The 27,953-nt window shown below is 45.2% G+C and overlaps 1 protein-coding gene across 1 annotated transcript in view; it reads right to left on the reverse strand.

The window, feature by feature from the left end:
• Positions 1-27,953, reverse strand: part of ulk4 (unc-51 like kinase 4) — a 459,640-nt gene that overhangs the window by 95,000 nt on the left and 336,687 nt on the right. Inside the window, exon 32 of the mRNA XM_039736934.1 lies at positions 27,771-27,876. Within this exon, the coding sequence (XP_039592868.1) occupies positions 27,771-27,876 (106 nt within the window). The remainder of the gene's footprint in view (positions 1-27,770; positions 27,877-27,953) is intronic.

The following is a 27,953-nucleotide window of genomic DNA, read 5'->3' on the forward strand; positions in this document are numbered from 1 at the left end:
AATTATTACTCGGTGAAATAACAGAACAGTGAAAAGAGATCGAATATACGGACATAGGTGATATGACAGAAGTGTGTAGATAATGTAAGGCTTTAAAGACTAGTAGGTCATCTAATTTGTGTTGCCATCAGGGAAAAGTTGTGTTGCCTCCCAATGAAGAAATAAAAGATTTGTTGTTTGGTGAAAATGAAATCTACATACACGAGTGACAGAGATGTGAAGCTGCTGGCGCGTAGCGCAGGCCGGGAGGTTGGTGAGCGAAATGAGCAGGAGGCAAAGCCCCAGAGTTTTCTATATTTTTTTTTGGTTGCATGTAGACATCGATGTGCCCCCCTTATGTTATCGCTGGCTACCACAAGGCTCAGTGACTACCACATTTCCCCTGAGTTGCCAAATTGTGAAGCGTGCTGAGTCGGTGTCCCGCATGTGTGTCTGTGGATCTCCCCACGGGCTCTGTTAAGGAATGTAATGACCCGCTGGACCACGAGGGGGTGCTGTCGCTAATACGATCTTCTCTTTCTTTCCTTGCCGCACCGAGAATCTGCGCCGTGAAGGCACTCGACTTGACTCCGTCCCTTACTCTCCTGGAAGAAGTAGTGAGAAGTCAAGCAAAATGACGCCTTTTACTGGACTAACTAAAAAGATTACAATATGCCAGCTTTTGAGGCAACTCAGGCCCCTTCTTCAGGCGAAATGTCATACAGAGACTGGAATTCCCTGTGCTAATATAGACACCAGGACAGATACAGCGTTCAGTGAGACATCTTAGATGTAAAAAATGGTCAAGACAATCTCCTGAACTCCAAACTGAATGTCAGAAAGGGAAAGAAAGGTGATTTAAGCAATTATGAGCGTGGCATGGTTGTTGGTGCCAGACGGGCCGGTCTGAGTATTTCACAATCTGCTCACTAACTGGGATTTTCACGCACAACCATTTCTAGGGTTTACAAAGACTGGTGTGAAAAGGGAAAAACATCCAGTATGCGGCAGTCCTGTGGGCGAAAATGCCTTGTTGATGCTAGAGGTCAGAGGAGAATGAATGGGCCAACTGATTCAAGCCGATAGAAGAGCAACTTTGACTGAAATAACCACTCGTTACAACCGAGGTATGCAGCAAAGCATTTGTGAAGCCACAACACACACAACCTTGAGGCGGATGGGCTACAACAGCAGAAGACCCCACCGGGTACCACTCATCTCCACTACAAATAGGAAAAAGAGGCTACAATTTGCACGAGCTCACCAAAATTGGACAGTTGAAGACTGGTAAGATGTTGCCTGGTCTGATGAGTCTCGATTTCTGTTGAGACATTCAAATGGTGGAGTCAGAATTTGGCGTAAACAGAATGAGAACATGGATCCATCATGCCTTGTTACCACTGTGCAGGCTGGTGGTGGTGGTGTAATGGTGTGGGGGATGTTTTCTTGGCACACTTTAGGCCCCTTAGTGCCAATTGGGCATCATTTAAATGCCACGAGCTACCTGAGCATTGTTTCTGACCATGTCCATCCCTTCATGACCACCATGTACCCATCCTCTGATGGCTACTTCCAGTAGGATAATGCACCATGTCACAAAGCTTGAATCATTTCAGATTGGTTTCTTGAACATGACAATGAGTTCACTGTACTAAAATGGCCCCCACAGTCACCAGATCTCAACCCAAGAGAGCATCTTTGGGATGTGGTGGAGCAGAGCTTCGTGCCCTGGATGTGCATCCCACAAATCTCCATCAACTGCAAGATGCTATCCTATCAATATGGGCCAACATTTCTAAAGAATGCTTTCAGCACCTTGTTGAATCAATGCCACGTAGAATTGAGGCAGTTCTGAAGGCGAAAGGGGGTCAAACACCGTATTAGTATGGTGGTCCTAATAATCCTTTAGGTGAGTGTATATATAAATTCAGTATCTCATTGGCACAAACCCTTTGCTATGACCCTTGACATTTGGCTCAGGTGTATCCCATTCTATTGATCATAGATGAGATGTTTGGAGTCCACCTGTAGTCAATTCAGCTCATTGCAAATTAATAAAAGACACCCCCCACCGGTCTACAGAAGGTCGCACAGCTCAACAACAATCAAGCCGTGAGATCGAAGGACTTGCCTGCTGAGCAGACGCGGGAAGAACACACAAACTCCGCCCTAGGAGGACCCGAGACACGAGCCCGGGTCGCCATCCTGCCAGTTAGCAGCACTGCCACCAGGCCACCCCGTGTCAGTGTGAGAATTCAATTTTTAAAAATTCAAAATGTATTTTTTTTTTTGAGAGCTGCTCGATGAGGCTAACAAATTGAATTGAGACGATTTTAGCACAAGACCGCAACATAACAATGGAAAAAAAAAAAACAAAAAAAAAAACAAGTGGCCTGAAGATGTTCTCAAGGGACAGCGGGAGCCTTTGAAAGACTGCGGGGGAGACGTTCTGTGGTCTGCTGGGGGAAAAAAAAATGGAGTCATGTGGTCTTGAAAGCCAAGAGGAACACAGCAAGTCGCTTAACGTCCCATCATCCATACCGACGTGTGTAGGCAGCATTATGGGTAGGAGGGTTAAATGTCTGCCAGACATCTGGAACGGGCAGAGCCGTTCAAACTTCAACGGGGCGGTGACCCCAAACACAAAGGCACGAAGCTCCTGTTGGAAGACTTGAAAAGAAGAAGATGAAACGCCGTCATCTGCCGAGTCAAACTTCTGCCTTTGGTCCCATAAAAGCTCTGCTGCTCCCCATATGACCTGCAACAGTTGGAACCAAAGCCAGTATGGACAGATATTAATGTCACAGTGTCACAAAACTGGCAACCACATGTCACAAAAAAGAAAAAAAAAAGAAATACAACTGAGGGTGGAAGTTTTATAAAACAAGAAGCCACCAACTGTGAAGTGCCCTGGGACTAAAGAGCGACATCTTTACAAAGCTGTGTGGACCACAGAGAGAGAGAGAGAGAGAGAGAGACTGAGATAGGGGTCCGAGTGTCTGGGCTTGTGAGGGTCCTGATAAACACCAAGAGCCAGGCCTTTAATGACCACTTGGGAACAGCAGTGTCTGACCACGTCGAGAGGTTTACTTACCTCAGCAGTGACATTCATGTGAGTCTGGTGACTCTTTCTATGATGTCAGTAGACGGATTGGGAGAGCATGGAGGGTCATGAGGTCGCTGGAAAGGGGTGTGTGGTGGTCCTGATATCTGTGCAAAAGGACGAAGGTCCAAGTCTTTAGAGTCTGGTGCACCCTGCTATCTGGAGACCTGAGATGGAGACTGGACTCCTTCACGTGTGTCTCTTTGGAGAATCCTTGTGTACCGCTGGTTTGACTTTGTGTTACTCATGGAGTCACGGATGACGCACGTGACGAATTGTGAGGGAGTGTCAGTTACAGCACTACAGCCATGTGGAGCTTTTCCCTAAAGGTGATCAGCTCACAGGACCCTCATTGTTGAGTACCCGAGTGGCTGGACCTGGCCAAGGGGATGCCCATGTAACACTCGGCTGTGGCAGATAGACTGATAGGGTGGGACTGGACCGCGTGTCTGCTTGGGGGGTTACCAACCAGGAACCCAAGCTGTTTTTTTGTGTGGTGGGTGCGGCAATGTGCTGTACCAGTACATGCCCCCCAACCTGACCTGACCTGTGGACCACCCTAATCCTGACACAGACAGGCAGGACACAAGTTCCAGTCCAGCACACACGTATATTTACAGCTGGCAGGTGCTTTTCTCTGCTCTCCATGGCACAGTACATACAGCACAGCTCTCTTCTTTATCTTCCTCCCTATGTCCTTTCCCTCCAGTCCGTCTCTAGCAAGCTTCGTCCTCTTCCTCCTTACCATGGCTCCCTGAACGGAGTGAGGCAACTCCTTTTATTCTGCTCCAGGTGGCTCATTATTGTTACCTGCAGTCACTCCCAGGTGTGGTGGAAGCCCACTGTAGGGCTCTGCAGCTCCCCCTGGTGGCCCCCATGGAACCCAACATGGTTGTACCAAACTCCAAATCCCAGCATGCCTTGAAGTAATCCGTGGTGCCACAGCCACCCAGGAGGGTTGCCCTCTAGTGTCCCAGGTGAGGTATTGCCTCACCGATGTTCTCTTCCTCGGGTCCTTCCATCCAGCTGGCGTCCTGTGGGGTAATGGGCGTAATCACCCGTCACAGCGGCGATGTCCTGCTTTGTGCTTCTAATTCCCTTAATTAAAGCGAGTTCTGCCTGTCCAATACGATAAACATTGATAGATAGATAGATAGATAGATAGATAGATAGATAGATAGATAGATAGATAGATAGATGTGAAAGGCACTATACAATAGATAGATAGTCAGTCCCGGGTTCAAATGAAAGGGGTTTTATTGTAAGACTACCTTGTGCACACGATAAACAGGACATTTCTTCTTCTTTCTCTCTCCCGCCACACTGCCTTCCTTCCATCCTCTCAGCTCCGACTCACCTGGACCAGGCAGCAAGGCCCTTTTTATCGAGGACCCAGGAGTCCCTCTGGTGACGTGACGTGGTGTCCCGTTGGAAGCACTTCCAGGTTACAAGACCGCGGATGGTCTCCATCCAACCTGACAGACCTTTGAGAGGATTACGGCTTTGGACTTCAAACCACCTGAGGCTGTGGGTTCAAATCCCACTACTGACACCACTGTGTGACCCCGAGCCAAGTCACTTCACCTGCCTGCATTCCAGTTGGAAAGCCAAAAAGAAACGGAAGCGCTCGGATCATAAATGTTGTAAGTCGCCTGGCATAAAGATGTCAGTCAAGTAATTATAACAACATAAAGAGTAATAAAAAAACAAGCGCCGAGATGGAAAGGCACAAAGTGAGCGACAGTAAATCTACTTGCTTTAATTATTTATCAAGGAAGTGATTTTTAAAATGGTGACTACTGTCTCCATGATTAGAGACCCCCTCAGGACCACCTATAAAAATCAGAGGGAAAAATGTATTTTAGGGGAAATAAATTCCTAAAATATGGCAAATCATAACGTTAATTGCCTCTTGGCTCATCCAGCTTTAGCGGAATCATCGAGGCGTTTCATCCGCCCTCATCTGCGGTTTTTTAACATAATTTTTATTTTCCAGGTTGATCAACTTCCGATGTAAAGATCCTCAGGCAACAGTCCTGCTTTTTTTTTTTAATTTGTGTTTTTTTGGCAAACACCTTAAGAGTAAATGTTTTCTGTTTGACTTAATTATTACATTTCCTTTGAAAAGTGAAATCAGTGGACTTGGCAGAACTTTCACGAACGTGCGTAAGAACAAAGGGCGCACTTTATGATCTCGTCAGTAGAGCTGCACAGTTCAGTATGTATGTGGACGCTGATTCTTTAACCTGCTCATCTGCTTACCTTGAAGTCAACACTCTGAAGAAGCTCCTTTGGATGCAAATCCAGCTGTGGGTCTTCTTGGGTACGTCTCTACCAGCTTGGCACACCTGGATTTGGGCAGTTAGATCCTGATATGCTCCGTCAGATGGGATGGCACACGTCTGTAAACTGCCACCTTCAGGTCTCTCCACCCATGCTCTGTGGGCTTTGCTTAGGACGGTCACAGACTTAGCCGACCCCTCACTTTCTGCACACTTTGTTGCGTTGTACGTTTAATTTGAAATGGATCCATTTTGCCATTTCTGCCTGCTAATCTACGCTCAGTAACCCATAATGACGACTGTTTTGGAAAGACTTGTAAACGAATGAATGAGAGATTTCAGTTTTTGTTTTTTTTCATACAAGGGATGTTCAAAAAGTTTTCACACTTTTTTTTTTAATCTCTAATTATTAAGAATTAAAAAAAAAAAAAAAAATGGCATCACTTTTCTACATCATCACCTTCCCAGTCAAATGACACTCTGAAACACAATCAATTATTACTACAGGCAGTCCCCGGGTTACGTACGGGATAGGGACTGTAGGTTTGTACTTAAGTTGAATTTGTATGTAAGTTGGAACAGGTCCATTATTTAAATAAATGCTATTGTTGACCGACTGTAACCAAGTGCTCTGCCAATGAATGATGGAGTTTCACTTCTCTCTGACCTTTTTATTATTTCTACTTTATTTTCCATGGTGACGGTTTTTCTCTTCTTTACTGTATCGCCAGCACTTGCATCAGATTTGTGTTTCAGAGACATTGTTGAAGGGTGAAGACAAAAGGTTAAGATGAGCTCTTCTGCACAGTACTGTCCACACTATCACAGCAGGAAGGCACCCGTCGTCAACACGTCTGGTGTACTGACGAGAGACAACTTCCTGCTATGTGTATAACAGTACAAGCAGGCTTGCTATTGAGAATGAATGGAAGTGGCGAGGGGGGGGTTCATCACCAGCCCACCACACAGTCACCTCCACTACAGTATGCTGCCTGCAGCGTCAACTCACCGAGAACGAGCAGGGTGCAGCCAAAGGCCCACCATTCAACAGGCAGCCACTCGAGGCACACTACAATGCTGCCTCCTGCCGCCCAATTCACCTTCAATGGCCTCCGTTCAGCCACAACCAGGTCACCGCTTGCAGCATCACCAGCCACAGGAGCAGTAACTGCGGCATCGTGGTGGGCGGGCAGCAAGCCACCCCATCAAGCCTCCGACCTGCACACGAGCGATAGCTGTGACCCCGTTGACTATGGATGCCAGGTCACCACTTGCCGCCCACTGAGAATGAATGGGGTGCAGTCCCCACCGCCCCATTTGTCAACCGGAGTCGCCCGAGGGACACTACACTTACGCGAGCAGCGAAATCGCCCCCCTCCAGCCTTCGCTTGCAGCGTCCCCAGGCCAAAGATGACGGAGCGGCAGTTACTGAGGCGCCTGTGTCGTGTCCCCCAGACAGATGACGGATCAGCTGCGGCCCCGTTCGTATGTCAGATGTCCGTAACCTGGGGACTACCTGTACTCCTCCTGCCTTCACCGTTTCCAACAAAAATATAAAAGTGCGGAAACTTTGTGAACGTCCCTCAAATAAATATTCAGCCCTTTAATTCATTACTTTGTAGAAGCCCCTTTGGTGGGTAATTTCTTGGGTAAGTCCCTACAAGCTTTGCACCTTTAGATTTAGGCAGTCTATCCCATTCCGCTTAGCAGATCCCGACACGCTCCATAGGAAGAGTCTGTGCACCGCCATCTTTAGGTCTCGCCACACATGTTTAACCGCCTTAGCGTTAGACCAGAGTGTCACCGCACTGTGAAAACAGTACGAAAAGCATGAGTCTCGAGGGTCACTCGGGCAACTCTACTGTATAGACGCATCTCGGGTAAGCGTTAGACCCGAGGATAACTCGGGCTGTAAACGTACCAACAGCATTACTCGGGAAACGATATGGGCGGGTCTTGTGTAAACCATAGGCCCGAGTGTTACCCAGGCAACAGTGCAGACACGCCTTCTCCTGCCTCAAAATGGCGTCTCGTAAGAAACGTTTTTCAGCAGCTGCGGTGTTGACAGTACAACAAGCAGCGATGATGATGTGAACTCTGCTTTCAGGCAGTGAAATCAAAAGTTAGTCTGATGAATCCGAACGTGACGCTCGTGTCAGTCGCACATGTGCAGCATGCTGTTCAAAAGCTGATTGGTCAAAGTAAAAAAAAATGCAACGCTTTTTACAAGTTTTATCACAAAAAAAACGTAACGCTAAGAAGGTGTCAAACATGAGATACACGAGTCACAAAAAAAGATTTGGGGGCAGCTGCCCGTATAACTGTTCCTACCTGCAAAGGGACGAATTTTTAGCACAGGTGTGTACAGGTTTGAGCCCAAAGCAGAACTAACTGGTGGGGTTTTTAAAGTGCGGCAGAGGAAGTGAGGTCATTATGACCGGAACCAGAAGTGACGTCATCAGGCTCGTGACCGGAAGTGACGTCATAGAGGCCTGGCGGAATTTCCCCTAATGGGTCTGCAGTGGAAAAAAGAGAAAGGATCTGTACACCTCGCCCGCCACCCCCTGGTCTGGTGTGGAATTACCTTCCTCTTAGCCCTTTAGCTGCCTCCCGTGTGCACGTGTGTGACAGAGGTTAAGAGGCCTCCATGGGCCACTCATGGAGAATCAGAGACTCGTCACCAAGCCACTCCAGTGCTGTCCTGGCTGTGTGTACTTTGGGTAATTAAAATGTCATCCCAGTAGGTGGTGGAGTGTGCTTTGGAGCTGTCGGGATCTGGGCAGTCCCGATAGCACTTTCAAAGTTGCCCACTAGAGGGGGAAAACGCCGTCAAATACCCTGACTACATATCCAAAATGGCCGGGACTATCCTTTATAAAGGCTTTGCAAGTCCCAAAGATCACAAATGAGATGCCTAAAGAGGCAAGGCAGAGACAGAAAACAGATTTCAAAGGCGGTGGTCGAAACAGAGGTTCAAAAAAAAAAAAAAATATCATAATCACACCACAGGGCACACACACACATACACCCACACACCAAGTGCACATTAGGGACAATTTAGAATCGCCAAGGCACCTAACCTGTATGTCTTTGGACTGTGGGGGGAAACCCACATAGACACGCGGAGCAGAAAAAGAGCAAGGGTTCAAAATCCCCAAAAAAATCACAAGGCAAAAGCACAGAAACAGTATTAGCAAGTCACTTAACCTAATGTGCGAATTTGGAAAGCCAAAAGAAACGGAGCCAATTGTATCATAAATGTTGTAAGTCACCTTAGATAAAGGAGTCAGCCAATGAACTGAATGTAAGTGGAAATTTAAAACATGAAAATACTCCATTGTATTTAATGAACCGCCAGGACCTATGGGAGGACCCTCCCTTAAATAGGGAGGAGGGATGATCCTAGAGGTGATTGGCAGGTGACCCCGCCCCTCGGGGAGCCACCCACAAAATAAACATACACAGGCCACGCCCCTTTCCCAACACACACACACACACACACAGAGAGAACAAGGTACATTATAAGCAAAAGAAACAAAATAACAATTAAATGATATAAAATTAAACAATACAGACACGAAACACAACTGTGCGCACCGGCCAGACTGAAACATGACAGAAGCGGACCCCTGGAGCGATTCTGACCAGTCTCTGTGTCTCTGCTGCTGAGCAGCACCCCTTATAGGATGATACTTGACTTGTGTCAACCTCTTCACATTCTGCACACTTTAAGGATTTTCTTTGAAATGGAGAAATTTTCGCTCATTTTTCCGATTGGTCTACACTGAATAACCCATAAATGACAAAGTGTGTTCAGAAAAGTTGGCAAATGTACAAGGGGGCGCCTCTGAGCCCCAAACCACAGTCACCCAACACAACTCCGGATAAAAATAAAGGATTTTAATTTTCACAAACGCCTTCTGCAGTGAACCCAGCCAAGACACACAATCACAATTATAAGATTCTTCTGCTCCTTCCACCCTCATGGTCACGGTTGCCAGGTCCTTAAAAAATGTATAGCCCAAGAAAAGCTTAAGAATAGCAAATTGCTCCCCAAAAAAATAGCCATTTTTGCTCCAGTACGCCCACCACACATGAGTGTGTTAGAGACAGGAGATGATTAGGGGGCCAGAATGATCAGACCACAGTAGACAATTTAGCAAGGATATCAGGAAACCCCTTACTCTGTACAAAGGATGCCCAGGGATCTTTTCTGACCAGAGAGTCAGGACCTCAGTTTTACACGTCACATCTGAAGGACGACACCCATTTTACAGCACAGTGTCCCAATCACTGCACTGGTGGCATTGAGATTCACACAAAGACCCACAGGGTAAGCGCCCCCTGCTGGCCTCACCAACACCACCTCAAGCTTTTCCTGGTGGGTCTCCCATCTAACTACTGAACAGCCTTAGCTTCAGGTGGGTGACCTCTTCTGAAGTGCCGCTGCTGACACCTTAGATTTGAATGCACAAATAATGACGTCAATGGAAATTGGGTTTCTAGGGCACTCCGATTAAAGTAAATCAGTAAATGCTCCTATAACGTCTTGGAGAAGCTCATATAAATAAATCAACCTAAACTCTCGACATAAGGACAACACCGAGTGTCCATCCTCAACAGAGCACATGTGACTGACTGAGCACCAATAAACATCAACATATTCATGGAGCTTAAGTTCTTTTACGAAATCTGCGAGACCTCGTCTTCATCGAGGCCGTTTATCAGATGGACGCAGACTGAAGAGACAGACGGAAGGGCAGGCTGTGAGGGCTTCAGATAACATCGACAGATTTATGTTAGCAAAGCCACAGTGAGCGGCTGGCGGCCATCGATTCGAGAAGCGGTGCACAAGACTCACGCTCACAGCTTCCTGTCTTCAGCAGTGTGACTCTCATAATAAAGCACGGAGGTTAAGAAGGTCACACACGTGCAACCAGAGGCCGGCAGACAATCGTGTATGCACTTCTGTACACAGCAACCTGTAAAGTCTGTACCTGCCTCTGACCTGTGAACTTGTGATAGATAGATAGATAGATAGATAGATATGAAAGGCACTATATGATAGATAGATAGATAGATAGATATGAAAGGCACTATATGATAGATAGATAGATAGATAGATAGATAGATAGATAGATAGATAGATAGATAGATATGAAAGGCACTATATAAGATAGATAGATAGATAGATAGATAGATAGATAGTCATATGAAAAAGTTTGTGAACCCCTCTCAGCCTGCATAATAATCGACTCTCCTTTCAACAGTAAAGATCACAGTGGTATGTCTTTCATATCCTAGGAACATCGGAGTACTGCGGTGTTTTCCGAACAAAGATTTTTAGTGACACTGTATTTAGTTTTATGAAATTAAATCAAATGTGAAAAACTGGCTGCACTAAAATGTCCCCTTGTCATTGTGCTGATTTGAATGGCTGTCACTGCTCAATGCTGATTACTTGGTTGGATGAGCTCGTCAAGCCTTGAACTTCATAGACAGGAGTGTCCAATCATGAGTGGTCAAAGGTATTTAAGGTGGTCAATCGCAAGTTGTGCTTCCTTCCCTTTGACTCTCCTCTGAAGAGTGACAGACAGCATGGGATCCTCAAAGCAACTCTCAAAAGATCTGAAAACAAAGATTGTTGAGTCTCCTGGTTTAGGGGAAGGCTACAAAAGCCATCTTAGAGGTTTAAACTGTCAGTTTCAACTGTAAGGAATGGAATCAGGAAATGGAAGGCCACAGGCACAGTTACTGTTAAACCAACTCAGCAGGTCTGGCAGGCCAAGAAAAATACAGGAGAGGCATATGCAGAGGCAGGATTGTGAGAATGGTGACAGACAACCACAGATCACCTCCAAAGACCTGCAAGAACATCTCGCTGCAGATGGTGTATCTGTACATCGTTCTACAATTCAGCACAATTTGCACAAAGAACATCTGTATGGCAGGGTGATGAGAAAGAAGCCCTTTCTACACTCACAACACAAACAGAGTCTCTTGTTGTATCAAATGCTCATTTAGACAAGCCAGAGTCATTTGGGAACAAAGTGCTTTGGACTGATGAGACAAAAATGGAGTTATTTGGTCAGAACAAAAAGCGCTTTGCATGGCGGAAGAAGAACACCGCATTCCAAGAAAAACACCTGCTACCTCCTGTCAAATGTGGTGGAGGTTCCATCATGCTGTGGGGCTGTGTGGCCAGTTCAGGGACTGGGCCCTTGTTAAAGTCGAGGGTCGGATGAATTCAACCCAATATCAACAAATTCTTCAGGATAATGTTCAAGCATCAGTCACAAAGTTGAAGTTACGCAGGGGTTGGATATTCCAACAAGACAATGACCCAAAACACAGTTGGAAATCTACAAAGGCATTCATGCAGAGGGAGAAGTACAATGTTCTGGAATGGCCGTCACAGTCCACTGACTTGAATATCATTGAAAATCTATGGGATGATTTGAAGCAGGCTGTCCATCAAGTTGAACTGAGCTGGAGAGATTTGGTATGAAGAATGGTCAGAAATACCTCATCCAGAGTCCAGGCACTCATCACAGGCTATAGGAGGACAGCGTCTGAAGGCTCAAAGGAGCAAAAGGAGACTCAACTAAGTATTGACGTCATATCTCTGTTGTGGTGCCCACATTTATGCACCTGTCTAATTTTATGAGGCATATTGCATATTTTGTGTTAATCCAATAAACTTCATGTCACCGCTGAAATCCTACTGTGTCCATAAGGCATGTCAGATATTAAAAGGAAGTTGCTACTTTGAAAGCTCAGCCAATGAGAAACAAGAATTAAGAAGGGTTCCCAAACTTTTTCATATGACTGTAGATAGATAGATAGATAGATAGATAGATAGATAGATAGATAGATAGATAGATAAGAAAGGCATTATAAAATGATAGATAGATAGATAGATAGATAGATAGATAGATAGATAGATAGATAAGAAAGGCACTATAAAATGATAGATAGATAGATAGATAGATAGATAGATAGATAGATAGATAGATAGATAGATAGATAGATAGATAGATAGATAGATAGATAGATAGATAGATAGATAGACTTTATTTGTCCTCAAGGGGACATTAGAAAATGAGTTCACCGTTCAGCATGGCAATGGCCTGAAGCAAACATCAAGGCAATGCTGGAGTGACTGACTGCAGGACAAGACCCTGAGTGTCCTCGAGTAGCCCAGCCCCACTGAACATCAAGAATGGGACAAATGGTCCAAATCCAAATGTGCAAAGCTTGTAGAGATTTACTCCAGGAAGACTCAAAGCTGAAAAGACTGCCTAGGGGACTCCTACAAAGTATCGAAATTAAGGGTGTGAATATGTCTAGAAAGTAGAGGTATTAGTTTTTGATTCTTAATAACTTTTTAAATCTTTCTGAACACCCTTTACCTTGACATTATGGGTTACTGAGTATAGTTTAATGGGTAAAAAAGGTAACTGTACCCATTTAAAATGAAGTCCACAACACAGAAAAGTGTGCAGAAAGTGGAGGAGTCGGAATTCTTTCTAAATCCTCGGTATGCCAGCAGGTAGAAAACGGTCGCTGCATCCTGTGACACTCCAGACCCAGAAGTTTGAGCAGCCTCTGGTGAGCTCGCTTCTCAGTAGCAGATGTTTTGACGTCCCATGCCAGAGTGCCAGCAGTGGTAGAGCCCAACAAATTTGAAATTTTTCAGTACCTGGAGAGCTCAGCCGTTTATGTATAAAAATGGGTGTGATTGTTCAAGTCCAAAGTGAAACATTAAAACAAGTACGCTGGTATCATGAACTACAGTAAAGCATTGTACCGCTCCAGTGAACACTTAAACAGAGCCCAGCTTATCAACAAATGCATTTAAATGGCCGGCCCTTAATATTTTTCCTTATACTGGCTCCTCCCAATATAAAACATTAATCTTTAAAATTAAAAAGTCATGAGGCGAGCACAAAGATGGATGGGCCTATCAACGTATCAAAAGTGCTGCATAACTAGCGAGGGATGGCATTCATGGAGGTGATATGCAAAGCAAGCAGATCAACGTCTCAGTGTTGGCAGAGAGTGGTGAATGTCACCCTGGTGCACTTTACAAGTAGAAAAATGTGAAACAGAATTTAAATGCAAGTCTTCTTCACGAAGATGGTGAGCCTTAGCTTAGTGAGGATGTCTGGACTTGACTAGACAGCAGGGCCCTCAAATGCAGACTGTAATTTCAAAGTAAATCTTTTCTATATTATTAAAAAGGAAAGTTTAGAGGGGGATATTTTAAGGGGATCTCCCACTGCAGGAACTTTAATCAGGAAGAAGGGGCTCTTTACAAACTCAGGAACTTTTGTAGCATTCCCACCACAGGAACTCAGGCCATTTGTAGTTCCTGGTACTTTTTTAGCTCCTACTCCGGTGTGTGTATGTTATGATCAACCAGGAACCATTATGGGTGGGGCTTGGGTGATGAGTTGTACTGATTGGTTGACAAGCACTGGTGTCATCTTACAAATGGCAGAGAGTTATCTGTAACGATGGAGCGCCGCACTTTGCCACACTTTAACGCTGCCTCCCTGGTGCGTCGAGCCATGCTCCGCACTGAAGTGATAATCTTCCCCGTGACGTTGCTATTGCTTTAAAGCAATAAAGTGAGGAGGTCCCCATGTGAAGTCTCTAGCACGTCTTACTTCGCAACGCATCGATCTTTATAACGGGCTCCCTGGTGTCCTGCGTCATGCACCGAACTGAAGAAATAAATTCTCCCTTGAAGTCGTGATTGCTTCAAAGAAATGTTGGGTGAGAGTGTTGTCATGTACACCTGATCTTTGTGAGTTGTGGTAATCACATCTCAAAGACACATGATATCCGATATGGTGGTCCACAAGGCTCTATCCTGGGTCCGCTGCTCTTCTCAATCTACTTGCTTCTGTTAGGTCAGATTATCTCAGGGCACAACGTGAGCTACCACAGCTATGCTGATGACACACAGCTGTACTTATCAATAGCACCTGATGACCCTGATTCTCTCGATTCACTAACACAATGTCTTACTGGTATTTCTGAATGGATGAATAGTAATTTTCTCAAACTAAATAAAGAGAAAACTGAAATTTTAGTAATTGGCAATAATGGATTCAATGAGGTTATCAGAAATAAACTTGATGCATTAGGACTAAAAGTCAAGACGGAAGTAAAAAATTTAGGGGTAACTGTCGACTGTAATCTGAATTTTAAATCGCATATTCATCAGACCACTAGGACAGCATTTTTTCACTTAAGAAACATAAGTAAAGTTAGACCTCTTATATCACTGAAAGATGCTGAGAAATTAATTCGCGCTTTTGTTTTCAGTCGACTAGATTACTGTAACGCACTCCTCTCAGGACCACCCAAAAAAGACATAAATCACTTGCAACGAGTACAGAATGCAGCTGCTAGAATCCTAACTGGGAAAAGAAAATCCGAACACATCTCTCCAGTTTTGATGTCACTACACTGGTTGCCTGTGTCATTCAGGATTGACTTTAAAATTCTGCTTATGGTTTATAAAGCCTTAAATAATCTCGCTCCATCTTATATATTGGAATGTCTGACATCTTATATTCCAAATCGTAACCTTAGATCTTTAAATGAGTGTCTCCTTAGAATTCCAAAAGCTAAACTTAAAAGAAGTGGTGAGGCGGGCGGCCTTCTGCTGTTATGCACCTAAAATCTGGAATAGCAGACCGATAGAAACTCGCCAGGCTGATACAGTAGAGCAGTTTAAAACACTGCTGAAAACACATTACTTTAACATGGCCTTTTTATAACTTCACTTTAACTTAATCCTGATACTCTGTATGTTCAATTCTTCATAATAACTATTCATGGTGGCTCTAAAATCCATACTGACCCCAACTCTCTCTTCTGTTTCTTTTTCCGGTTTCTTTGTGGTGACGGCCTGCGCCACCACCACCTACTCAAAGCATCCTGATGCACCAACATTGATGGACTGAAAGCCAGAAGTCTACATGGCCATCATCATCAGGTCCTTCCATGAAAACCCTAAATACAAAGAGGACTGCTTGACTTATGTTAGGTAGATTGCCCAGAGGGGACTGGGTGGTCTCGTGGTCTGGAACCCCTACAGATTTTATTTTTTTTCTCCAGCCTTTGGAGTTTTTTGTTTTTCTGTCCACCCTGGCCATCGGACCTTACTTATTCTATGTTAATTAATGTTGACTTATGTTTATTTTTTATTGTGTCTTCTATTTTTCTATTCATTTTGTAAAGCTACATTTTTTGTATGAATATGTGCTATATAAATAAATGTTGATTGATTGATTGATTGATCACAATGCACCACATCACTTTCCACGGTGCTGCATGCCGTGCACCAAATTGAATCAATAACCTCCTTTGTTGAAGTCGTGATTGCATCGATGCAATATGGTGAGGGTGGCTCCCTCTGTGAACTCCTGATTGCGCCACACTTTGTTACTCCTCATAGCCACCTCCATGGTGCTCCATGCCATGCACATCATTTGAACAATAACCTCCACTGTGAAGTTAGGAATGCTTTAAAGCAATAAAGGTGTGGGTGCCCCCGTGAACTCAACATTGCACCTCATCGCTCTTCATAGTTGTAACACCCAACAGTGGCTCAAGGCCTACATTGTATAGGAACTAACTAGTTCCCGAAACCAAACTTCCTGCAGTGGGAAAATATCTGCACTCATGTAAGAGTGCTTGAAGTGGAACCAAATTACAGGCAGTATGCTAGCATCCGATTGAAGAGTCGGTACCCCTTCGGCTGCCACGATACAATAACATTTGATCGAACTGCGCTGTCCGCACAAAACACTGGCATGCTAAGAAAAGGGGATAGTAACTTCGGGCAGGTCCCCTGTGAAACTTGTTTTAAAATTTTCGATCAAAGAGCACGGCTGTCCCTCATGAAGCTTCAAATGCTGCAGGTTATAGTGTGCTGGTTTGCATCCTGGGTCCTCCATGCGTGGAGTTTGCATCTTCTCCCTGTGTCTGTGTGGGTTTCTTCCAGGTGTTCCGGATTCTTCCCACTATGCAACGGCATGTTAGGTGATTCCGCGATGCTAAACTGGCCCAAGTGTGTGTGTCTGGGAGTGCCTTACGTGTGTTTGCCCCTTGATGGACTGACGCCCTGTCCAGGGTTTGCTCTTGCCTTGCGCACTATGCTAGTTGGCATACGCTCCAAGACTCCACCCATTAAAGAATGACATGAAATAATTTCTCTCTCATTCTTTTTATCGAGGCAGCATGGTGGCGCTGCTGCCTCACAGTTAGGCAACGCGGGTTCGCTTCCCGGGTCCTCCCTGCATGGAGTTTGCATGTTCTCCCCGTGTTTGCGTGGGTTTCCTCCCACAGTCCAAAGACATGCAGGTTAGGTGCATTGGCCATCCTAAATTGTCCCTAGTGTGTGCTTGATGTGTGGGTGTGTGTGCCCTGTGGTGGGCTGGTGCCCTGCCCGGGGTTTGTTTCCTGTCTTGCGCCCTGTGATGGCTGGGATTGGCTCCAGCAGACCCCAGTGACCCTGTAGTTAGGATATAGTGGGTTGGATAATGGATGGATTCTTTTTATCTATTCTTAGGCTCCTTCTAGTGGATTCAGGTTTTTTACCTAACAACCCGCAGAATATCAATGTGGACCAGTTGTGCTGATGGTGCCGGCATGTAACCAGCCATCAGCTCGCCTCCCCCATAGAACATCTTGCAGCCATGCCCACAAACCTGAGCCGAACTGTACAACGCCACGGACCCCATAATGCACCTCTGACTGTCCGGGTCAGCTCCATCCTCGCTAATCGTTGCCGGGAGCCTCATGAGCCCGGAACCATCGATGGTCATGAACTGAAGTGAGCCAAGCGAATGAGGACACACACACGTAGCAAGGTGTAGGTTCAAAGTGTCAAGTGCTTTTATGGCATCCAAACAGTATCCAAATTAAAGTGCAGTGTAACAAAACTCTTGGTATTCTTAGAAATAAATCAAATAATTCATAAAATTAGAGAAATCTGTGGAGGTTAAAAAAAAAAGAGTCCAAGTAAACAATTCAGGGACAGTCCTATTCCTTTTAAAACACGAGCCTCAATGCTTCCCACTAATACCTGGCGTCTCGTCCACTTATCCTGTCTGGATCTCGCAGTAAGAGGAGACGCCCGCCGACAGGTGCAGTCAACCATTAATTCCTGGCTTGGGTCCCCATATCACAGGTGCAGTGCCGAGTTACATACCCATCTCCCACTGGCGTCCACAGGAGACACCGCATAACGGGTCGCGTATTTCAATAGGAGCGCCCCTTCTTTAGCCCCAGGCTCTGCTGCTTGAGGTTCCACCACCACCACCACCGGCCTCCATTATCTTCTGTTGCCTCTCACTCGTTCTTTCTTCTTTAACCTCCGTTCTCTCCTTTAACTTTTCTCTCCCAATGTTCCCTTCCATGCAGGCTCTCTTTATATGGTCTGATCGGGCGCAGACGTGACCCGAGGTGTGAATGCAGCACCTGAGTGATCCGCTCCCATTTCCATGAGAGCGTGTGATCAGCTAGGCACCGCAATCAACCCCGGAGCAGCGCCGTCACGCACACCTCTGCACCATTCCTGAGTCCGCACGCTCTCAGAATGTGATTATTTAAAACCCTGCACAGCGCTACGGACCACTTATCACAGCACTTCATCACACATCATTACCAGTGACTTCCATTCCCTCAGCTTTGGTGTTCACCTACTGCCTAACAGACCTGAAAGCAACGCCAAACACAAAGGCAATTTATTAAGGCATTAAAATGATTCTGAAATTTAAAAATAATGCTGATGGCCCCCTTATGGATGCACCAGTCAGTGCTGTAAATTGCGTCACTGAGCCCAAGAGCTTCTTACCTTTTGCTCCCTCCAAAACTTTATTTTTCATTATATTTAAATGAGTTCAATCTCAAGCACATGCCAGGGGCTTCTGAAGCGGCGAGAACAACCAATTAAATACGGACGCCCCCCCCAATTCATTTACCCGGAAGCCTGCACTCCGTCGCCCTTAATTGTCAGCGTTATTTTTAGTGCTGGGTCAACATGATTTCCATATAATGATGCTGACTCTCATAAAATGGCTTACCTTCGAACTCCTCGAGGGAACAAAGCTGCATCATCACACCGGCCCGACCGCAGAATGAATATGCAGGCATGCAGGTGCAAGTGGTCTTTTTACGGTTTTTTTTTTTACCCCCATGCACTGTCACAAAACATGCAACATTTATTTTCTTTTATAAAATATGTCGTCATTCCTTGTGCTGAGTGGCAAACCGACAACATGATATAGAAAGGGGGCAAGCGGCACAGTGACCTGCATTGCTACTCCAGCTTACATGGCCAGTAACTGTCAGAACACATGAAGAAATGTTCAATGTTTTCTTAGAAACTGACACCTGCTCTTATGAAGATACTATTAAATTAGACTTGCTGAAGCCAGACATGGAATATATATATATATATATATATATACTGTACGTCTGGAGACCACCATGAGTGAATTGTGCCTAAAAGTGGGCGGGAGCAATTAGAATGGCTCAGTAAGTGTCTAAAAGTGGGTGGGAACAATTAGAAGGTTCACTGAATGTCCTAAAGTAGGTGGGAGCAATTAGAAGTCTCACTGAGTGTCCTAAAGTGGGCGGGAGCAATTAAAAGGCTCACTGAGAGTCCTAAAGTGGGCGGGAGCAATTAGAAGTCTCACTGAGTGTCCTAAAGTGGGCGGGAGCAATTAGAAGGCTCAGTAAGTGTCTAAAAGTGGGTGGGAGCTATTAGACGTTTCATTTCTAAACCAATCCGACACCTTATGAAGGTGGAGCTCAAAGGAGGGGTGGGGATTTTGAATTGCAGAGATCAGAGGTGCTCTCGTTAACCTGGTCTGCCAGACAATAACCTTTTGATTACAATGAACATTCGCCTAAAAAACCCAATTAGACAAATAAATGTGTGTCATGTTTGCAGAAGGCACATTGCATGTTTTAAAATTAGACGTTACCCTGCTGGTGGGTGTAGCAAAGCGCTATCAGCACGTGCTTCCAACCTGCTGCAATGGAAAAACCTTTCTGTGGCATCAGATTATATGTACATTGGCATTTGACGGCATCAGTGGACGAGTGGTAATAGTGAATGATACGTCGTCACAGTGCAGTGTGTGCTCTCTGTAGTTCAGCATTACGACGACACTGTAGGAGTTGATATAAACTTGAAAGAACTGGCAGCTCTATTCATGAAAATACAAATGGTGTGTCACACTCTGTCAAAAGGACCGCCGTTTAGAGAGCAGATAACGAAGAGCCACATGAGATGCAGATTTCAGTGCTCAAAACACCCAAATCAACAAGTCTGCGTAACAACACCAGTAAAAGCACAGATGAGGCTGCATAACATTCACCTTCCTACTGCACGACTTAACGAATAACGAAAGGAAGTTAATAATAGTGTCTAAGTGGGAATACAAACACGACGTGATAAAATAGCCATCGCAGTTTAACACGTACATCCACGGACCACAAAGTCTGTTTGCTGTTGTTATGTCATATAGTGATGGAGCAGTCAAAATGAAAGAAAGGTGTCATGGCAGATAGCAGCACATCTCAAATGTGTAGAGTCCAAAAGCTGAGGTGGTCTGCGTGTGTCTGTCTGTCTCCACTGTCCCAGCGCTCATTACAACATACAAATTAATTATTAAATTTCAGTTCTCTTGTGATACTGACCTCCTGAACGGATGACAGCAGTTTTAGCGTTTGATTTTCTCTCAGCGTCTAGTTTTTTTACTTTCTTGTATACGAAGAATAGGGAAAATATTAGAATCATCCAAAAATTCCATTTCGGGATTTTGATGATTCTCAACGTTTTTGTCTTCCCTGAGTCTGAAAATGCTATTTTTGGAATTATATCTGTCTGTGTGTGTGTGTGTGTGTGTGTAAACAAAATAAAGTGAGTACGCCTTCACTTCAGTCAAACAAATTTTGCATAAAAGTATTAGATACAAAACGTAGATTTCTATCAACTTTTGGGCTAGTTCCGTTAACCGGAAGTGGTACTTTACATTTTAGGGTTAGGGTTCAACTTTACTTTGATAATTGTTCAATATATTATTAATTTGATTTGACTGGTTGTTGATGGTTCTTTAATGTGCATAATATAATCCTTGTCTTGCGGTTTACTCCTCAAATATCCATCCCCATATCGGAGTATATGAGAAAGTCGAGGGGAGACCACTCCCGATTTTGTTCCCCAGTATCATTTGCTCTCTCCCTGAAATCCCGATTGCGGTTGAAAACGCACGGAATAAAGGGACTGGAGGCAGGCGTTTTAGGAAGAAGCCCTGCTATACTGTAGACTTTGCATTGTGGGACTAAACACTTTTTAATGGGTTGTCCCAAGATGTGTACTCTCATTTGAGAATCACGTCTGGCACTGTAAGACTACCATTAAATTGAATTTAAAAATGCCGACAAGGCATTAGTAGTGTCTACAATGACCGTTTCTGCTTGAAATGGCTGATGTTTAATTTATTATGCCCATACAGTATATCTGCTAAGCCTCGTTTTCAGCAGCCATTCCCTTCAGTGTCCTAATGGTCAATTACCTTAGGTTAGGTCAGGTCAGGTAAGGGAGCATGCACTGGTACAGCACATTGCCACAGCCACCACACAACAAAACAGCTCGGGATCCTAATTGGCAACCCCAAGGCCCACCCTCCGGAAATGACCATCTAGCTGCCGCAGCCAGGTGTTACGTGGGCATCCCCTTGGCCTGGTACAGCCACTCGGGTATTCAACAATGAGCATCCTGTGGCCCGGATCACCCTTGGGGAATCGTACCACATGGCTGTAGTGCTGTACCTGACGCTCCCTTCACAATGCAGGTAATGTGCCTCATTCAGATCCCGGGTATGACGTTAAACTGCATCCAGCCTTGCAAGTGGTCCTCCAACTTGCTGGGAAATCATAGGGTTTGGTGGCAGGATTGGCACGCCCGCCATTGTCAAAAAAAATTCATATCGTGGGCTGCATCAGGAGTGGGCAGGAGGAGGAGTACAGGAACCTAATCTAGGACTTTATTAAATGGTGCGACTCAAACCACCTACACCTGAACACCAGCAAAACCAAGGAGCTGGTGGTGGATTTTAGGAAGCCCAGGCCCCTCATGGACCCTGTGATCATCAGAGGTGACTGTGCAGAGGATGCAGACCTATAAATACCTGGGAGTGCAGCTGGATGATAAACTGGACTGGACTGCCAATACTGATGCTCTGTGCAAGAGAGGACAGAGACGACTATACTTCATTAGAAGGCTGGCGTCCTTCAACATCTGCAATAAGATGCTGCAGATGTTCTATCAGACGGTTGTGGCGCCCTCTTCTACGCGGTGGTGTGCTGGGGAGGCAGCATAAAGAAGAGGGACACAAAGCACCGAATTAAAAGTCTAAAATACTTCTTTTTAATCAATTTGTAAAGTTCTCCGAGACCACGCATTCACTTTGTCATTATGAGTTATTGAGTGTGGATGGATGGGCAAAGAAATTCCAATTTTTTTTCCATTTAAAAATAAACCTACAACACAAGAAAGCGAAGCGCGGCACTTCTCCCTTCACATTCCGGTCCCTTCTCTCTGATTCGTGCCCACCTTAAAGGATGAGGGCGACGTCTGCGTGACCCGACCTGCCAAAGCAGGCAGTCTGAGCTCGTCTGGCTCTCCAAACCACAGGGCCGCACCCAGACGTGTCAAGCAACCCTTTGATTCAGACACTCTGAAGATTTCTTTGCGCTCCTTGGATTTCTCTCATCTTTTGTTTCTTGAGGCACCTGGGTAAACCGACACGGGGCATCCCGCCTGCTTTTCAAGTCTCGGCTGCAGCTGTCAAGGTTGAGCTCTTTCATAGAACTTTACGGCACAAGTGCGTGTCGGGGCATTGGTGTCTAATATTTTAATAACTGATAATAAATAAACAGTTAAAGAGATAATCGTGTCAACACAGGCTGCTTTTCTACTCGAGGCTGCACCACTCTGCTTCAATCAAAGCTCTATTGGTGGTTTATTTTTGTATTTTATGTCAATCGCCATTGGCACAGCTCTAAACGTACAAAGTGGAATTGCAGGTTACGGCCGATTTGCACTCTCAGTGAGTTCGCTACTACAGACTCACCTCCTCCAGGGTTCAAAAGCACCAAAGAATTCAATACACGACAATAACCTTGACTTGACTTGGGATGACCACTATCACCACATTAGGTTTTGCTATAAATCTTTTCCTTCCTCCATTTCCTTATTATAATTCAGGATGCTGGAGAGTCTGGTGGCAGAGGACGCAAGGCAGGACACAAACTAACGGGATACCCCGAGGCACACAAATGCAGAATTATAAGATGCCAACATATGTGCTAAGGGCTGTTGGACATGCAGACGTACAGAGCCCACCATGATGTTTCTGCATTGAAAACAAAATCAAAGTGTGCAGAAAGTGAATTATTTCTGAATCCACTGTGTGTGTACATACTGTGCCCCCCATAACATGTGGGACCAAAACACATTTCTCCTTGATTTGCCCCTCTGCTCCACATTTAAAAATTACAAATCAGATATTGTGAATAAAGACTTTGCTGATTTTTATTTAAGGGGATTTGCACACATTTTGTTCACATAACACTTTTTTCTACACAGCCTCCCCCCATTTCACCAGCAGGGTACGTTCAATTTTGTTTTAATGTGCCCTCTGCAAACGCAACACACGTTTATTTGTCTAATTGGGTTTTTTAGGCAACTGTTCATTGTAATCAAAAGGTTATTGTCTGGCAGACCAGGTTAATGAGAGCACATCTGATCTCTGCAATTCAAAATCCCCACCTCTGCTTTGAGCTCCGCCTTCATAAGGCGTCGGATTGGTTTAGAAATGAGCCGTCTAATTGCTCCCACCCACTTTTAGACGCTCAGTGAGCCTTCTAATTGTTCCCGCCCACTTTTAGACACTCAGTCAGCCTTCTAAATGCTCCCGCCCACTTTTAGACACTCAGCTAGCCGTCTAATTGTTCCCGCCCACTTTTAGACACTCAGTCCGCCTTCTAATTGTTCCCGTCCACATTTAGGCACAATCATGTTTGTGACACAGCAATGGCAGGTCTGTTAAAGCTGTCACCATTAGTTCTTTGTCACGTATCCTTCATATGCGATGACTGCCTGAAGTCTGCCATTCACCAGGTGCTGAGGTTCTTCTCTGGTGATGCTCTGCCAAGCCTCTCATGCAGCCATCTTCATCTCCTGTTTGTTTCGGGGGGCTCGTGCTGTTCAGTTTTCTCTTCAGCATATGGAAGGCCTGCTCAGCTGGATTGAAATTGGGTGGCCTGTTTGGCCATTCCAGAATGTTCCATTTTTTTTTAGCTTTGATAAACTCCTGTGTGGCCTCAGCAGTGTGTTTGAGTCATTATGTTGTTGTAGGATGAAGTGCCGTCATGTGAGTTTGGAGACTTTCACTGGAATTTGAGCAGATGAGATGTTTCTACACACCTCAGAATTCATTGTGCCGCTGCAGTCAGCAGTTCCATCATCAATGAAGAGAAGTGTGTCAGTCATACATGCCCAAGCCATAAGAACCCCAGCACCGCCATGTTTAACAGATGCGATGGTCTGCTTTGGCTCTTGGGCAGTTCCACTTCATCTCCACACTTTGCTCTTGCCATCACTCTGATGAGGTTCATCTTTGTCTCATCTGTCCACAAGACGTTCTCCCAGAATTCTGCAGGCTCTTTGAAGTCCCTTTTCTCAAACTGTAATCTGGCCATCCTGTGTTTGTGGTCTCCATCTTATAGTGTGTCCTCGGTGTTTCTGTTCATGAAGTCTTCTGCTGATAGTCGTCTCTGACGCACACACATCGGCCCCCTAAAATCTGTTTCTGGTCTGTCAGACAGGTGTTGGGGGCTTTTTCTTGACCATAGTGATGATTCTTCTGTTATCAGCAGTTGAGGTATTCCTTGGCCTACCAGCCCCTTTGTGATTACTGAGCCCACCAGTGTGTTCTTTCTTCTTCATGATATTCCAGACAGTTGGTTTCGGCCATCCTAAGGTTTCACCGATGTCTCCAATGGTTTGATTCTTGTTTATCAGCCTCATGATGGCTTCTTTGACTTTCACTGTCACAACTCTTGTACAACTAGAGCCTCCAAAGGGGAGAAGAAGCAAGCTGAGGTATCTTATGAAGCCATGAAACCACAAACACCTGTGACACCAACTGTCCCAAACATTATGGTGGAGCTTTACACTGACTTTTGTCTACCTGCTTTAAAGTATGATGTGTGCAGACCCTGAGGTGCCCTCTGACCTTGAAGTAAAGCACCAAGTTATCTCTTCATGTAACCTAAAGCCTGCGCCACATTAGATGACTTTTCCGATGACAACCTCCACTTACATAATCTTGGGCAGTCGGAGGTGCACTCCTGTGAAGGTCAGACAAAGATAACCTCTAATGACATCAGAGTCGTTACAGGAGCGCGATTATCAGGCCTTCAAATCAGAGTGGGCTTCCCCTCACATCCCTAACAGATGTGGCAGGTTAGGTTACCTGTGCCCCGTGAGTGGGTATAACGAATGACCCTGCCTTGTGCCCAGCACTGCCAGAATAAACTCTAAAGAGTGGGAGGCATGTAACTTTTACACGAACAGCTGGTCCATAGCCCAGTGATTCAGCCCAATAACTTTATAACTAGGAGTGCATGGAACATCACGCATGCCATCATTAAGAGACGTTTCTCTAAAATAAGCACTGAAAACAAACTCACCGGCCACTTTATTAGGTACACCTGTGCAAATGCTTGTTAAGACAAATATCTAATCAGCCAATCACATGGCAGCAACTCAATGAATTTCGGTCTGTAGACGTTGTGAAGATGACCTGCTGAAGTTCAAACCGAGCATCATGATGGGGATGAAAGGGGATTGAAGGGACTTTGAATGTGACACGGCTGTTGGTGCCCGACGGGCTGCTCTGAGTGTTTCACAAACTGCTGATCTACTAGGATTTTCACACACAACCATCTCTAGGGCTTACAGAGTCAAGTCAAGTTGGGGAGCATGCACTGGTAAAGCGCGTTGCCGCACACACTAAACGATGAAACAACTCGGGATCCTGGTTTGCAACCCCCCCAGGCAGACACGCGGTCCAATCCCACCCTCTGGAAATGACCCTCTACCTGCCGCAGCCAGGTGTTACATGGGCGACCCCCTTAGCCTCGTCCAGCCACTCGGGTCCCCAACAATGAGAATCTTATGAGCTGGATCACCCACGGGGAAACGTGTCACATGGCTGTAGTGCCCTAACTGACGCTCCCTCACAATGCAGGTCATGTGCCTCATTCGGGACTCCATGAGCAACACAAAATCAAACCAACGGTACCCAAGGATTTTCCGGAAAGACACACATGAAGGAGTCCAGTCTTCATCTCAGGTCACCAGATAGCGTCCATGTCTCACAAACATATAGCAACACAGGAAGCACCAGGATTCTAAAGACTTGGACCTTCGTCCGTTTACAGATATCAGGAGCGCCACAGACTGGCCTGAGCTGGTAGAAAGGCAACAGGAACTCAAATAAACACTCGTTACAACCGAGGTGTGCAGAGGAGCATCTCTGAACACACAACATGTCAAACCTTGAAGCAGGTGGAGGGCTACAGCAGCAGAAGACCACAGTGGGCGACACACCTGTCAGCTAAGAACAGGCGACTGAGGCTACAAGTCACACAGGCTCAGCAAAAGTGGACAATATAAGACTGGTTCTGATGCAGTACAGAGTAACAGGAATTGTGGAAGGGAGGTGAAGATATCTCTAGAGAGGAGAGGAATGAAGGTCCATAGAACCACCACAACAGAATACATGTGTGTGAATGAGAGGGAGGTCAGTGGAATGGTGAGGATGGAGGGAGCAGAGTTGGCGAAGGTGGATGAGTTTAAATACTTGGGATCAACAGTACAGAGTAACATGGATTGTGGAAGAGAAGTGAAGAAGAGAGTTCAGGTAGGTTGGAGTGGGTGGAGAAGAGTGTCAGGAGTGATTGGTGACAGACGGGTATCAGCAAGAGTGACAGGGAAGGTCTACAGTATGGTAGTGAGACCAGCTATGTTATATGGGTGGAGACGGTGGCACAGGAGACAGAGCTGGAGGTGGCAGAGTTAAAGATGTTAAGATTTGCACTGGGTGTGACGAGGATGGACAGGATTAGAAATGAGGACATTAGAGGGTCAGCTCAGGTTGGATGGTTAGGAGACAAAGTCAGAGAGGCGAGATGGCGTTGGTTTGGACGTGTGCAGAGGAGAGATGCTGGGTATACTGGGAAGTGCTAAGGATAGAACTGCCAGGCAAGAGGAAAAGAGGAAGGCCTAAGCGAAGGTTTATGGATGTGGTGAGAGAGGACATGCAGGTGATGGGGGTGACAGAGCAAGATGGCGAGGACAGAAAGATATGAAACAAAATTGTCCATTGTGCTAGACCCTAAAAGGAGCAGCCGAAAGAAGAAGAAGGAGTTGCAGAACATCTGTAGCATGTAACCTATTAGTTGTTCCCTCAAGAAGGCCCATTCATAATATTCTGAAATTTCCAGCTAGCCAGCTAGCTACAGGTGGGCTGACATGAAAGGACATTAACAGGCTGGCATAGCTTGGAAAGGAAGGAGTTAACTAAAACTGGATCCCCCTTCCTCCTTTTTGCTAAACTAAACTTTAAATGTAAACCTCTGGCAGTTTATTGCTAACCTCGTCACCATTTTAGGTCATTTATTGCATTTCGGCTGATGAAATTTGAAGAAAAACTGAAGGGTTCTAAAACTTTTGACCAATAGTGTAAATTAATATATTATGGGTTGGTATTTAATTTAACGTAGGATAACTGTTCTAATTAATTTGTATTAATTTCATCTGATGGCCAGTTGTCTTCAAAGGGAAAGGGCAGGTCCCCTGAGCGGGAGTTGCGCTAGGAGTTGAACGTCGTTCCTTTGTAAATCAACACGGCAGTCATTCATCTTCCTGCCCCCTTGGACATGTGTTGTGTTTTTTGTTAACACCTATAAACACAGACGTGTTAGAGCAACACTGCCACGTTCATTTTAAGAACTGAAAAATGCCGAGACTGTTCTCAGCTGTGACAGGTGGCTAAGCAGGGTTCAGCAAGTTGTGAAGATGCTAAAAGATTTTTTTTTTATTATTATTTGCACATTAGAGAGAAAAAGACGCAGCACAGGAGGCACACCATAATAAAAAAAATGGGATGCCTTTTTAAACGTGAACACCAATATTTTTTTTTATAGATTATCACAAATATGAATGTGGTAAAGGCAAAGCAAATTGCAGCACGTAAGCGAAGCAAATACGACATCCGGTGTTTAATAAGAAAAGCAAATACCTTCTTTGAAGAGTTCCTGGAGATTTGTCTCCTTATGGACAACTAGATTGCTCAGTAGCCCCACTGCGGCCTGCATGGTGCCACCCAGGACATTGTCTTGATGTTCCTAGAATATTGAAGAAAATGAAAGAATTCAGTCAGGACGATGATCGTGGTTAGATCTATAGAGGAAATCAGCTCAAT

The sequence above is a fragment of the Polypterus senegalus genome, chromosome 15, assembly GCF_016835505.1.
Source record: "Polypterus senegalus isolate Bchr_013 chromosome 15, ASM1683550v1, whole genome shotgun sequence".
Classification (NCBI taxonomy): domain Eukaryota; kingdom Metazoa; phylum Chordata; class Cladistia; order Polypteriformes; family Polypteridae; genus Polypterus; species Polypterus senegalus.